Raw genomic sequence first — 14,255 nt, 5'->3', positions numbered from 1 at the left:
CAAGGAGTAAGCGTCTTTTCATTTCATGGCTGCAGTCACCATCTGCAGTGATTGTGGAGCCCAAAAAAATAAAGTCAGCCACTGTTTCCACTGTTTCCCCATCTGTTTGCCATGAAGTGATGGGACTGGATGCCATGATCTTCGTTTTCTGAATGTTTAGTTTTAAGCCAACTTTTTCACTCTCCTCTTTCACTTTCATCAAGAGGCTCTTTAGTTCTTCTTCACTTTCTGCCATAAGGGTGGTATCATCTGCATATCTGAGGTTATTGATATTTCTCCTGGCAGTCTTGATTCCAGTTTGTGCTTCTTCCAGCCCAGCGTTTCTCATGATGTACTCTGCATATGAGTTAAATAAACAGGGTGACAATATACAGCCTTGACATACTCCTTTTCCTATTTGGAACCAGTCTGTTGTTCCATGTCCAGTTCTAACTGTTGCTTCCTGACCTACATACAGGTTTCTCAAGAGGCAGGTCAGGTGGTCTGGTATTCCCGTCTCCTTCAGAATTTTCCACAGTTTATAGTGATCCACACCGTCAAAGGCTTTGGAATAGAGGAGTCGTAAAATATAGTTTTAAACTAGTTTATAAAACTAGTTTTTAACTAGAGTCTTTTTTTTTGGCCACACCTGTGGTATGCGGAATCCTAGTTCCCCAACCAGGGATCGAACCTGTGAACCCTGCAGAGAAAGCATGGAGTCTTAACCACTGGAATGCCAGGGAATTCCCTTGACTAGTACTAGCCAGTATCACAGTTACCTAACTAGTATTAGCCAGTACCACAGTTACCTAAAGGGTTTGGAAATTTTGATTACTTCAGAAACATGACAGACCTAAATATATATCCAAAAGAATTGAAAAGTAGTACTCAAGTAAATGCATTGTTCATACATGTTCATAGCAGTACTGTTTACAGTAGCTAAAAGGTGGAAAGAGTCCAAATGTCCATTAATGGATGAATGGATAAACAAATTGTGGTACATACAAATGGTAGAGTATTTCTCATTCAGCCATAAAAAGGAATGAAGTATCTGAAACATGGTACAACATGGATGAATCTAGAAAACATGCTAAGTGAAGAAAGCCAGACACAAAAACTCACGTATTATATGATTCTGCTTATATGATACATCCAGAATAGATAAACCCAAAGAGACAGAACTGGAATCGGTAGTGGCCAGCGGGTAGGGGGAATGGGGAGAAACTGCTTACTAGGTAAAATTTTTTTTTAATATTTATTTGGCTGCACCAGGTCTTCATTGTGGCACGTGGGATCTTATATCTTTGTTGAGTGTAGCATGTGGGATCTTTAGTTGTGGCATGTGGGATATCTAATTCCATGACCAGGGATTGAACCCAGGTCCCCTGCATTGGGCATGTGGAGTCTTAGCCACTGGACTACCAGGGAATCCCTGAGTAAGGGGTTTTACTCTGGAATGATAAAAATATTTTGAAACTCGGTAGAGGTGGTGGTTGAACTATACTATGAGCATACCAAATGCTCATAGTATTGACTTATTCACTATAAACTGTTTTCTTATGTGAATTTCGCTTCAATAAATTATTTTCAAAAGCTACAAAGATGACTTATTTAAAAATTGACTTAATGTAAACAGTGTTAGCATTTTCAAAATGGGCAATAAGTTAGAATGCAGATGTTTTCACAAATATTGGTACTTTGAAAGAAAGAAAGGTGAAAGTGAAGTTGCTCAGTCATGTCTGACTCTTTGTGACCCCATGGACCATAGCCACCAGGTTTCTCTGTCCATGGGATTTTCCAGCCAAGACTACTGGAGTGGGTTGCCATTTCCTTCTCCAGGGGATCTTCCCGACCCAGGGGTCAAACCCAGGTCTCCGCGTTGCAGGCTGATGCTTTACCCTCCGAGCCACCAGGGAAGCCCTATTGGTACTTTAATAAAATGTTAATAAAGATTTAACTCTAAAAAAGGTTATTTTTCATCCTTATTTAAAACTATTTACAGATGAAAACTTCTGAAAATTGAAGCGAAACCTATAACAGGGCCTGTAGTTAAAATACAGTAAAGACATTTACCTGCTTACCTCGCTTTAAATGTTTATTCTAATGAGATTAAATCTTTTAGTTTATTTCTTCTTCTAGTTCAGTCTTTAATCCTATCTGGAAGATAATTTATTGTATAAAAATATAAAAGCATAATCTAATTAGATATTTGTAGTACCATTGACCACCTGATCTGCCTCTTGGGAAATTTGTATGCAGGTCAGGAAGCAACAGTTAGAACTGGACATGGAACAACAGACTGGTTCCAAATAGGAAAAGGAGTACGTCAAGGCTGTATATTGTCACCCTGTTTATTTAACTTATATGCAGAGTACATCATGAGAAACGCTGGGCTGGAAGAAGCACAAGCTAAAATCAAGATTGACGGGAGAAATATCAGTAACCTCAGATATGCAGATGACACCACCCTTATGGCAGAAAGTGAAGAGGAACTAAAAAGCTTCTTGATGAAAGTGAAAGAGGAGAGTGAAAAGTTGACTTAAAGCTCAACATTCAGAAAACGAAGATCATGGCATCCAGTCCCATCACTTCATGGCAAATAGATGGGGAAACAGTGGAAACAGTGTCAGACTTTATTTTTTTGGGCTCCACAATCACTGCAGATGGTGACTGCAGCCATGAAATGAAAAGACGCTTACTCCTTGGAAGGAAAGTTATGACCAACCTAGAGAGCATATTCAAAAGCAGAGACATTACTTTGCCAACAAAGGTCCGTCTAGTCAAGGCTATGGTTTTTCCTGTGGTCATGTATGGATGTGAGAATTGGACTGTGAAGAAGGCTGAGCGCCGAAGAATTGATGCTTTTGAACCGTGGTGTTGGAGAAGACTCTCAAGAGTCCCTTGGACTGCAAGGAGATCCAACCAGTCCATTCTGAAGGAGATCAGTCCTGGGTGTTCTTTGGAAGGACTGATGCTAAAGCTGAAACTCCAGTACTTTGGCCACCTGATGCGAAGAGTTGACTCATTGGAAAAGACTCTGATGGTGGGAGGGATTGGGGGCAGGAGGAGAAGGGGACGACAGAGGATGAGATGGGTGGATGGCATCACTGACTCGATGGACGTGAGTCTGAGTGAACTCCAGGAGTTGGTGATGGACGGGGAGGCCTGGCGTGCTGCAGTTCATGGGGTCGCAAAGAGTCGGACACTACTGAGCGACTGATCTGATCTGATCTGAGTGAATTTACTGTGTTTATCAGAATTTAAAAATTTCTTACTTTACATATTTTGAACATATGTTAACTGAACATTATATATTTTCTCAAATCTTTGTGGTCTCAGCGCCTTTTCTAGAATCGGGGATTAAAGTAAATTATTACTGACTATCATGCTTAATTATTTGAAAGTGATATATGTGATCTTTCTGGATAGAAATTACTATATGAAATTATTTTCCTAAATTTACATAGTTTAGAAGTGTTGATTTAATTTTCAGTTTATTTCCATATTCAATACATTTTATTTTATTTTTTCCAAATGTCCCTTTATTTAGCCTGCACTGAGTCTTAGTTGTGGCACGCAGGATTTTATTTAGCCTGCACTGAGTCTTAGTTGTGGCGTGCAGGATCCGCATTGTGGCGCGCAGGCTCAGTGGTTGCCCCGTGGCGCAGCTACTGTGCACTGTCGCAGCTGTGTTGCACTGTGCACCTGGTTGCGCCCGCAGCATGTGGGATCTCAGGCCCTGACCAAGGATTGAACCCGCATCTCCTGCATTTGGGAGGCTGATCTTAACCACTGGACCAGCAGGGAAGTCCCTCAATATATTTAAATAGATAGTTAGATAGTTTGCAATCTACAATTTTACTAATTTTTTTAAAAACCTGATATCAATATATGGATGACAGTGTTAATATGCTAAATTACTGATCTTTCTTTTCTAGAATTGAGCATACAATTAAAACAAAATGACAACCTCCTGGAGTGATCGGTTACAAAATGCAGCAGATATGCCTGCTAACATGGATAAACATGCCCTGAAAAAGTATCGGCGAGAAGCCTATCATCGGTAAGTATTTGATCTATTTATTTTATTTATTCTTTTTTCATTTTTGGCTGCACTGGCTTTTCTTTGCCATGCATCTGGGCTTTCTCTAGTTGTGGCAAGCAGGGGCTACTCTTACTTGTCATTTGGTAGCTTTTCTTGTGAAGCACAAGCTTGAGGGCTCTTGGGCTCAGTAGTAGAGGCACATGGAACTAGTTGCTGTGTGGCATATGGGATCTTTGCAGACCAGAGATCGAACCTGTGTCCCCTGCATTGACGGATTCCTAACCTCTGGCCCACCAGGGAAGTCCTGTTTTATCAACTTAGTTCTCAAAACAGCTGTATACAGTGGGCATATAATATCTTCATTTTACAGATTATGAAATTAGTGTGCAGAGTGGTTAGGTAATTTAACTTAGATCACATAGCTAGTTCATGGTTCAAACTCAGTCCAAAGTCCAGACTTCTAATTGCCAGACTTTTAACCACATTGCTGTTGCTACTTTAAAATAAAATTTTTTTTACTGCTTCTTATATCTACTTATATCTTCTTATATCTACTAATAAAAGTCCTCGAGCAGAAAGTCTTCAGCTGCTAAAAGATTGTGCCTTAGTTATTGATAATACAATTCTTAATTATCATTTACCAGAAACTGATTATAATTTTTAAATAGAGTTTTGGAATTGTACCTACTGATTACTGTGTTAGACTTGAATGTAAATAATTCTGGATATTAACAGCATTTTCTTATATTAAGACTTTAAAATTTCCTTTAAATCATTTTTCCTTTAAAAGTTTAAAGTGTAAAGTATTCTCAATTTATTTGCCACTTTTAATAGATTCAGTTAAATGGCTGTTGCTAAATTTTAATGGCTACCTGAACCTTAAGTAGCTGAGATACTTGGAAGTAGGTATTGTAATTAGGAATCATTTGGTTTTAGACAGAAATTAGAAGTTTATACTTACAGGATAGAAACATCTGGGCTGCACTAGAACCATCTCTGCTTCCGTCTTGGGAAAGCCAGGAATTAGTAGAAATGCTGCTTTACTGGTAGTGCTAAAAAATTGCATAGGAACTCCAGGAAATCTGTGACAGCGTAATTACTCATCTGTTCTGAGATGGTTAAATTAGTTTCTACAGATAAGTTTTTGTAAAGCAGACAAAAGAATTATTCTGATTCCATTCTTTCCTGTGTCTGAAAGCTAATCCAGATTAGGTAACATTTCAGTGGTTCAGTAAGCATTAATATTTTGAAGAAGATTGATACTGAATATTGAGTATTTTGAAAGTTAATTATCATATCAGTAGTTGGTTTTTAAGTAGCTTGGTGATATTTTTCTGATAGTAGGTCACTAGGTAGCATTTTTTTTCCAATTTGTTGTTTACATTATGAAAAAAAAGTAGGAACAAATATTATGAGTACTATTTGTACTATAGAACAAAGAGAGTAAAAGATGAAAAATTAAAAACTGAATTCCCAAAGCAAAAAACTGTATATTTGAATCATTTAATTTATGATACACACAAATTTTTATCACTTCAGGTGAAACCACACCTTCCTGCCAACTAGTGTCACATTCCTAGAAGGATGCCAAGGATGAACCTTGAACCTCACAAAATGTGCTGATTTTTGTATTCTTAAGTTTGAAACATGGGTACTGACTGCCTTTTCCAAATTCCAAATCTTTCATTCTGCTTTTTCTGTTTGCTTGTTATGTTCGTTGAGAACACCAGTTACTTCTACATTCTTGATTTGGTTTAGACAAAGGGGTTTTAATGATCATTCAGAGTTTGTTGAACAGCTTCATGCAATGTAAACTGTCCTTTCTTATCAGTTTCATTTAATGCATATTTATATTTCACATAGTCCTGGAGCTCAATATGACATAAATTAAACACATGCTGCTGCTGCTAAGTCGCTTCAGTCGTGTCCGACTCTGTGCGACCCCATAGACGGAAGCCCACCAGGCTCCCCCGTCCCTGGGATTCTCCAGGCAAGAACACTGGAGTGGGTTGCCATTTCCTTCTCCATGAGCTGACAACAAATCTGTCTTGGCAAGGTGTAATCTTCAGTCCATCCCACTGTAGACAGAATAACTTATTTTAGACCCCCATAAGTTTTCTGTTTTGATCACTTGTGCAAATCTATCAGAAAGAAAAATAAGCCATATTTATACTGGTAGTATACTTCAAGGAACCAAAACATTTATATTGAATATGTATACATAATTTTAATAACCAAGGTCAAAAAGAAATGCATACAACTAATCTACTTTAAAAATGTAAGTGTCTAGAAATCATATATATTGTTTGTTTATGATGCACTGAACCTAGAAACATAGTGAAGATGACAAAATACAAGCTTATAATGCTGTCTCTGAAATTAGTTCTAAACAATGGAAAAGGGTTAAAACAGGTGGAGTCGGAGTTGGAAGAGCTGAGTTCAGATTTTGTTGTGATCCTGGGGAGTCCAGTTAGCCTCTCTGGGTGGTGGTTTCTTTAGCTGTAAAATGATGAGATTAAAGATCTTTAATGCTTCTTCTATAAAAATTTTATGCTCAGTAAATGTTTGTTGCTTTAAATTTACTAATGCTAGTTAATAATTGCCTACTTGGGAGCTTACGATACACACTGCATGTGAGTCTTTGGTTAACTGATCTACAAGTGAAAACAAGCTGAGCATTTACTGACTAAACTCCCAGTCACTGGCCCATCAGGTCCTGATTTCATCTTCATGGAAATTCTCTGATGAATGTGTCTATATGAAGGAAATAAAGTGTTTCATAACAAATTGATTTGACTCTATTAATTGGTGTTGGAGAAGACTCTTGAGAGTCCCTTGGACTGCAAGGAGATCTAACCAGTCCATCCTAAAGGAGATCAGTCCTGGGTGTTCATTGGAGGGACTGATGCTGAAGCTGAAACTCCAGTAGTTTGGCCACCTGATGCGAAGAGCTGACTCATTGGAAGAGACCCTGATGCTGGGAAAGACTGAGGGCAGGAGGAGAAGGGGACGACAGAGGATGAGATGGTTGGATGGCATCACCGCCTCAATGGACATGGGTTTGGGTGGACTCCAGGAGTTGGTGATGGACAAGCAGGCCTGGCATGCTGCGGTTCATGGGGTCACAAAGAGTTGGACATGACTGAGTGACTGCACTGAACTGAATTCCCATCAAGATAGGAAGACTCAAAATTGGTCAGTGGGTACCAGTGATCCTCTGCAGCAATGAGACATGTTGCTTGGTGTATGTGGGAATTAAACTGTGAAACAGACTGTTTATGTGTGTGTGTAAAAATAAAAGGCATAACATATGCATTTGGATATGGGCTTCCCTGGTGGCTCAGAGGGTAAAGCATCTGCCTGCAATGTGGGAGACCTGGGTTCCATCCCTGGGTCGGGAAGATCCCCTGGAGAAGGAAATGGCAACCCACTCCAGTATTCTTGCCTGGAAAATCCCATGGACTGAGGAGCCTGGTAGGCTACAGACCATTCGGTTGCAAAGAGTCGGACACAACTGAGTGACTTCACTTTCACTTTCTATGCATTTGGAAGAAATAAAATCTAGAGAGAGGTGTTTTGTACTTTTTATTCAGTTTTTTGTGTGTCTTTATATTCATAAAGTATACATTTGGTAATGATGTAACATCACTGAAAACAGGGGCTTAGAATAGGTAGTGAAGAGAGGTCATCTAGGAAACATCAAGCATCCTAATTGTATTTAATATATCACAGCCTGAGAGCACTTCTGACTCATTTGGGATGATAACCTCCTGGAAGATTTTAGACAGGCTCTGACACCCTATGTACTTCATATAGTAGAGTAATGGGAAGATTAGAAAAAGCATCCTGAATTTTTAGATCATTTAAAACTTTTTTCCCCTTTTTTCTGTTTTAGTAAAGTGTGAAAGTGAAGTCACTCAGTTGTGTCCAACTGTTTGCGACCCCATGGACTGTAGCCTACCAGGCTCCTCCATCCATGGGATTTTCCAGGCAAGAGTACTGGAGTGGGTTGCCATTTCCTTCTCCAGGGGATCTTCCCAACCCAGGGATCGAACCTTGGTCTCCCACATTGCAGGTAGACGCTTTAACCTCTGAGCTACCAGGGAAGCCCTTAGTTAAAGTATACATGACCTAAAGTTTGTCATCTTAACTGTTTTTAAGTATACAGTTCAGTGGTATTAAGTATATACACATTGTTAGGTAGTCATCACCACTGTCCATCCCCACCACTCTTTTGTAAAATTAAAACCTATAACTATTGAGCAGTAACTTTCCAGTCTCCCCTCACTCCAGCCCTTGGCAACCAGTCACCATTATCTTTCTGTCTTGATGGTTTTGACCACCCTAAGTACCTCTTGTAAATAGAATCATCCAGTGTTTGTCTTTTGTGACTGGCTTATTTCACTTAGCATGATGTCAACAAGATTCATCTATGTTGTAGCATATTCCAGAATTTCCTTTTAATATAGAGAATTAAGTTTTTGAACTCTTGCAGGTATTTGCTTTTGTTAATTAAAATTTTTAAATAGAAAGCATTGAAAAGAAATTTAGTTTTTTAGCTGTCAATTTATACAGTATTCTATTTCAGGGCTTTATATTAAAGACATTTATTGGAGTTGGTAATTTATCATTGGTTAAAACAGGCAAGCTATGATGATCATTTATCATAATTGTACATTGTATGTGATGCTTCAGAATTCCCTTTTGGAAGAAGCTAAATATTTTTAATTAAGTAAATAAATACCTAACTCCCAACTTTTTTTCCTTGCTTAATATTAGTCTTCTAAATTTCAAAATGGAAATGATGTTCATGTGTCATTATTAAGAAACTGGCCTTTAGAATGTATGACGTGTTCTTCTTCCATTTCCTTATTATGATTGTTGAGTTGTCTATGCTGGGGTTAATCATCAGGCCAAACCCTTCATTGGAATATGTTTCTGTATATGGTCAGAAGACAGGCTGAGCTGTTCAGATCTTATTGTGGCTTGAAGGAGGCAGGTTAAACAATTACCTTTTGAATAGTACCCTGTTGGATATCTAGAATTTGATAATAATGAGTACCGATCACAGTTTGGGTCCACCAAATCCAGGAATGAAACTATTAGAACTTTCATTTGCTCTTCCTGTTGACAGTACCCAGGATGCTGAAGTCAGGTATTTGGTTTTATCCTTTTACAGTTTCAATGATTACAGTACAAATGAATTTTTGTAAGTGAATTTGCTCTTCATGAACATAGTTTGTGAATTCATCGGTTGTTTTTATCTTGTCTAACTGAAATTAGATAAGTAACTGAGCTTGTGAATTTTTGGTTATCCAAACTTTTGTCTTATTCTTGAAAGACATTGTAGTCACTTTGTCTTTAAAGTTCTTTGTATAGTTGTCTGAAATTATTTTTTAATTGAAATTTTGGCCTTTATATCAGTATTTACTTAGATCTGTTGAATAATAGTTTATTTTTCAGTCAACATAAGTTTATTGTATATGTCTAAGGAATAAAAGGAATTTAATTTTTAGTACCTAGTGCTTAGCACATTAATAGAATTAGAGATGTTAATGATGTTTTAACCTCAGATTAAAGACAAGTATCAGATTTTATGCAGACAAGGACTACAGATAAGTAAAGTTTAATTTTTTCCTCAATTACCTACAGATAGCCATGAATGTCATTCAGCTTTTTGTATTATCAAAATGATACCATTTTGTCTCATCACCAACCATGTTAGGAATGTGCTTTTAGGGAATATGGAATGCCAATTAAAACCACATTGTATATACATATTGCAGTGGCTAAAATAAAAAAATACTGGCAATACCAAATGTTGATAAGAATGTGGAGTATTTAGAACTCTGTTTCATTGTTGGTAGAAAGGCAAAATGCTCCAGCTACTCTGCAGAACAGTTTGGTAGTTTCTTATAAAGTTAGAGACACTTATCTATCATTACTTACCATTTTGTATCATTTTGAGTTAACCTGCCATTTTAGCATAGTTTCTAATATTCAAATGGATAAATTGTTAAAATTTCAGTAGCCATATTATAGATTGAAAGTCAAATGGAAATATAGTTCCTCAGAAATGCCAAGAAGCCATCCTTAAATAATGTACAGATGTACTGTCAGAATAAGAAGAATGGGGTAGAGCATCAGAACTATATTAATTTTTTTGTTATATCATTCTAATGCTTTGGTTAGTGTTTCATATTCCTAAGGAATGACAAATGAGAACTCAGGGATTGGTAAGATTTTGAAACATTTGAGTGATGGAATACTATTCAGCAGTAAGAAGGAGTGAACTATTGATGCACACAACTTTAATGCAGCTCAAGAAAACCATGCTGAGTTAATAAAGCTCACAGAGTTACTTACTGTATGGCTCCATAGCATGCCTGAAATGGTAAAATAATGGAGACTGGGGACAGAGTAGTGGTTGCCAGGTGTTAGGGATTGGCTTGGGTGGAGGGAGGTGGGTGTAGCTGTAGGAAATGGCACAAGGAATCCTTGTGATGGAACTGTTTTGTATCTTGACTCTAGTGGTGATTACATGAATCTACACAGACACAAATGAGTGCATGTAAAACTGATGAAATTTGAATAAGGCTGGTGAACTGCATCAGTGTCAGTTTCCTGGTTGTGATATTGTATTATATTTATGCAAGATGTTCCCATTGGGGATGAAGAGTATAGGAATCTCTATTATTTCTTACTATTACATGTGAATCTATAGTTATCTCAACATAACAAGTTTAATTTATAAAATTCTCTCAGTGACATAACTTCTTGTATCATGGGTATTGTGCGTTGTAGATACAAGTTCTCTTTAAAACGTGCAGTGATGCTACTTTATGGAATATAGGTTCTCTAAACTTTATTGTTCAAAAGAAGATGCTAGATCTAAAACATTCTGAATTTCTCTGCCACCATTCCCTCTGTGCTTTTTCCCCAAACAAAAAGTAAAATTAAAAAAAGAAAAGTAGTGGTGGTCGTGGCAGTGGCAAGGAAGAGAAAGAACAAAAGATAGCAAATCTTTGATTTAATGAAACCCTATAGTAAGAAACTTTGGCTGAGGAAATGTTATTCATATTTAGAGATAGTCTATTTCACCTTCAAGGATTCTTTTGTGTGTGTGTGTGTGTGTGTGTGTGTGTAGTTTATACATATGTTTTCTGTAACATCTTACAAGAAAACTTGAATGAACTTTTTGGCCAAACCAATATATTTGTAAATTAATATTTGGTCGTGCCATGCGGCTTGCAGTATCCCAGTTCCCTGATCAGGGATTGCCCAGCAGTGAAAGCCAGAACCCCAACCACGAGCTACCAGGGAACTCCCTCAAGGATTCTTTTGGATATGGCTTCTTTTATTCAGCATAATGTCTGCCATGTTTTTGTGTGTATCAGTAATTTGTTCTTTTTTATTACTATCTGGCATTCCATTGTATCATTATACCACGATTTGTTTATTCATTTGGAGCTTTCCACTTTTTTCAGTTTTTAGCTACCAACTTAGAAAGTATTTGTAAATCACACATCTGATTAAGGACTTGTATTCAGAATATATGAAGAACTTTTAAAATTCAACAATATAAGAACAGCTCAATGAAGAAATGGGCAAAAGACTGACACGTCACCGCAGAGGACATGTGGATGGCATAAAAGGAAATACATAACATCACCAGCCATGTTAGGAATGTGCTTTGGGGGATAGGGAGTGCCAATTAAAACCACATTGTATATACCTATTACAATGGCTAAAATAAAAAATGCTGGCAGTACCAAATGTTGATAAGAATGTGGAGCATTCAGAATTCTGTTTCATTGTTGGTAGAAAGGCAAAATGCTCCAGCTACTCTGCAGAACAGTTTGGTAGTTTCTTACAAAGTTAGAGACACTTAACTAATGACCCAGAGATCTTACTCCTAGATATTTGTACTAGATAAATGAAGACTTTATGCTCACACAAAAAAACTGTGCATGAATAATGTGTAGAGTATATTAGTCTGTTGTTACTCCATCACTAAGTCATGTCTAACTCTTTGCAGCCCCATGGACTGCAGCATGCCAGGCTTCCCTGTCCTTCACTGTCTCCTAGAATTTGCTCAAACTCATGTCCATTGAGTCGGCGATGCTATCTAACCATTTCATCCTCTGTCGCCCGCTTCTTTTTCCTTCGATCTTCCCAGCATCAGGGCCTCTCCCAGTGAGTCAGCTCTTCGCATCAGGCAGCCAAAGTAATGGAGCCTCAGCATCAGTCCGTTCAGTGAATATTAAGGGTTGATTTCCCTTAGGATTGACTGGTTTTGCCTCAAACATGAGACAACCCAAATATCCTTTAGTGAGTGAATGCCTAAATAAAATGCAATATATCCACATAATGAAATACAACTCAGGAAGAAGGAACCACACTATTGATAAGACACAGCACCTTAACCCTCAAAGACAGTCCTGGGTCAAAGAAGCTGGTCTAAAGAAGTTTCATACTGTATGATTCTGTTTATATGGTACTTTCAAGGACCAAACTATAGTGATGGACGGGCTTCTCAGTGGCTCAGTGGTAAAGAATCTGCCTGCAGTGCAGGAGACACAGGTTCAATCCCTGGGTCAGGAAGATCTTCTTGAGGAAGGCACGGCAACCCACTCCAGTGTTCTTGCGTGGCGAATCCCATGGACGGAGGAGCCTGGCGGGCTACAGTCCGTGGGGTTGCAAAGAGTCGGATACAAGTGAAGTGACTGAGCACACTTAGTGATGGAGAACTGATAAGTGGATTCTTGAAGTTGTCAGAGGGGGAGTAGTGTGACTACAGGAGGAAAGCAGGAGAGTTTTGGGGGGGTGATAGAACCATTTTGATTCCATATTGTGATGGTTATTATACCAATCTATAAATGCATTAAAATTCATAGACATGGCACACCCCAAAAGTTTGATTTTGCTGTATTTAAATTTTGAAAAAATAAAAGAATAGCAAGGAGTAGTATTCTGGGCCAACGCTTAAAGCATACATTTAGCTTTAGTACAGAGGAGAAATCGATTTCCCAAGTGGTGACTCTGATTTACAGTTTTACCTGCAATGTGTGAAAGCAGTGTAACCAGCACTTTAATATCAATCTCTTGAATAGTATGTCTAATTTAAAAGTAATTTTATTGGTTATGTAGTGACATATCAGTTTGGTTTTAACTTGTGTTTTTCTGGTGAATTATTAGGTTGAGCACCTTTTTCATATATTAACTAGCCATTTGGATACTGTCTTGTGACTTGACTCTTCCAGTCATTTGCTAATTGAGTTGTCTCTTTTTCTTATTGATTTGTCTTAATACAGATTAAAAAAAAAAGATGTATTGAGATTAATTCATAGAACATAAAATAGTAATATACAATTCAGTATATTAGTATATTGGTAGTTGTGTAAACATCTCCATTGTCTAATTGCAGAACATCTTCATCACCCTCACAAGAACGTCTACACATGTTAGTAGTTACTCCTCATTCTCTTCTCTCCCCAGTCCCTGTCAGTCTCTTACCTACTTTGTCTCTATAGAATTGCCTATTCTGGACATTTCATATAAATGGAATCATAAAATATGTGGCTTTTTTTCTATCTTTTTCACGTGATGTTTTCAGGATTCATCCATTCTTTAGCATGCTGCTGCTGCTAAATCGCTTCAGTCCTGTCTGACTCTGTGTGACCCCATAGACTGCAGCCCACCAGGCTCCTCCGTCCATGGGGTTTTCCAGGCGAGAGTACTAGAGTGGGTTGCCATTGCTTAGCATGAGTCAATACTTAATTCCTTTAATGGCTGAATAATATTGCATTGTATGAATATGCCACATTTTGTTTATATATTCATCTGTTGCTTAATACTTCTATTGTTTCTACATTTGGCTGGTATGAATAATGCTACTGCAAACATTCGTGTGTACATCTTGTGTGGATATGTTTTCAGTGTTGGGGTTGTATATATAGCAGTGGAATTTGCTGAGTCATATAGTAACTTTTGATTTAATTTATTGAAGAATAACCAGACTTTTGCCATGCAAATGCATCTTTTTACATTCCCTTCAGCAATGTATATGGCTTCCAATTTCTCTACATTCTCAAAATAACACTTATTATTGTCAGTGGGTTTTTAAAAATTACTGTATCCATCCTAGTGTTCATGTGGTAGTATCATGGTTTTGATTTGCATTTTCCTTATGATTAATAGCGTTAAGCATCTTTTCTGTTCTTATTGACCA

General features: G+C 37.7%; 1 protein-coding gene across 2 annotated transcripts in view; it reads left to right on the top strand.

Moving 5' to 3' along the window:
• Positions 1-14,255, top strand: part of NT5C2 (5'-nucleotidase, cytosolic II) — a 99,507-nt gene that overhangs the window by 18,994 nt on the left and 66,258 nt on the right. For both annotated transcript variants that reach the window (XM_044934955.2, XM_006067759.4), the window contains exon 2: positions 3,918-4,042. In XM_044934955.2, coding sequence (XP_044790890.1) covers positions 3,942-4,042 — 101 coding nt within the window. In that variant the 5' untranslated portion in view covers positions 3,918-3,941. The remainder of the gene's footprint in view (positions 1-3,917; positions 4,043-14,255) is intronic.

Source organism: Bubalus bubalis, chromosome 23, assembly GCF_019923935.1.
Source record: "Bubalus bubalis isolate 160015118507 breed Murrah chromosome 23, NDDB_SH_1, whole genome shotgun sequence".
Lineage (NCBI taxonomy): Eukaryota > Metazoa > Chordata > Mammalia > Artiodactyla > Bovidae > Bubalus > Bubalus bubalis.
The sequence above is the reverse complement of the archived record's forward strand: the minus strand, read 5'-3'. Positions and strand labels throughout refer to the sequence as shown.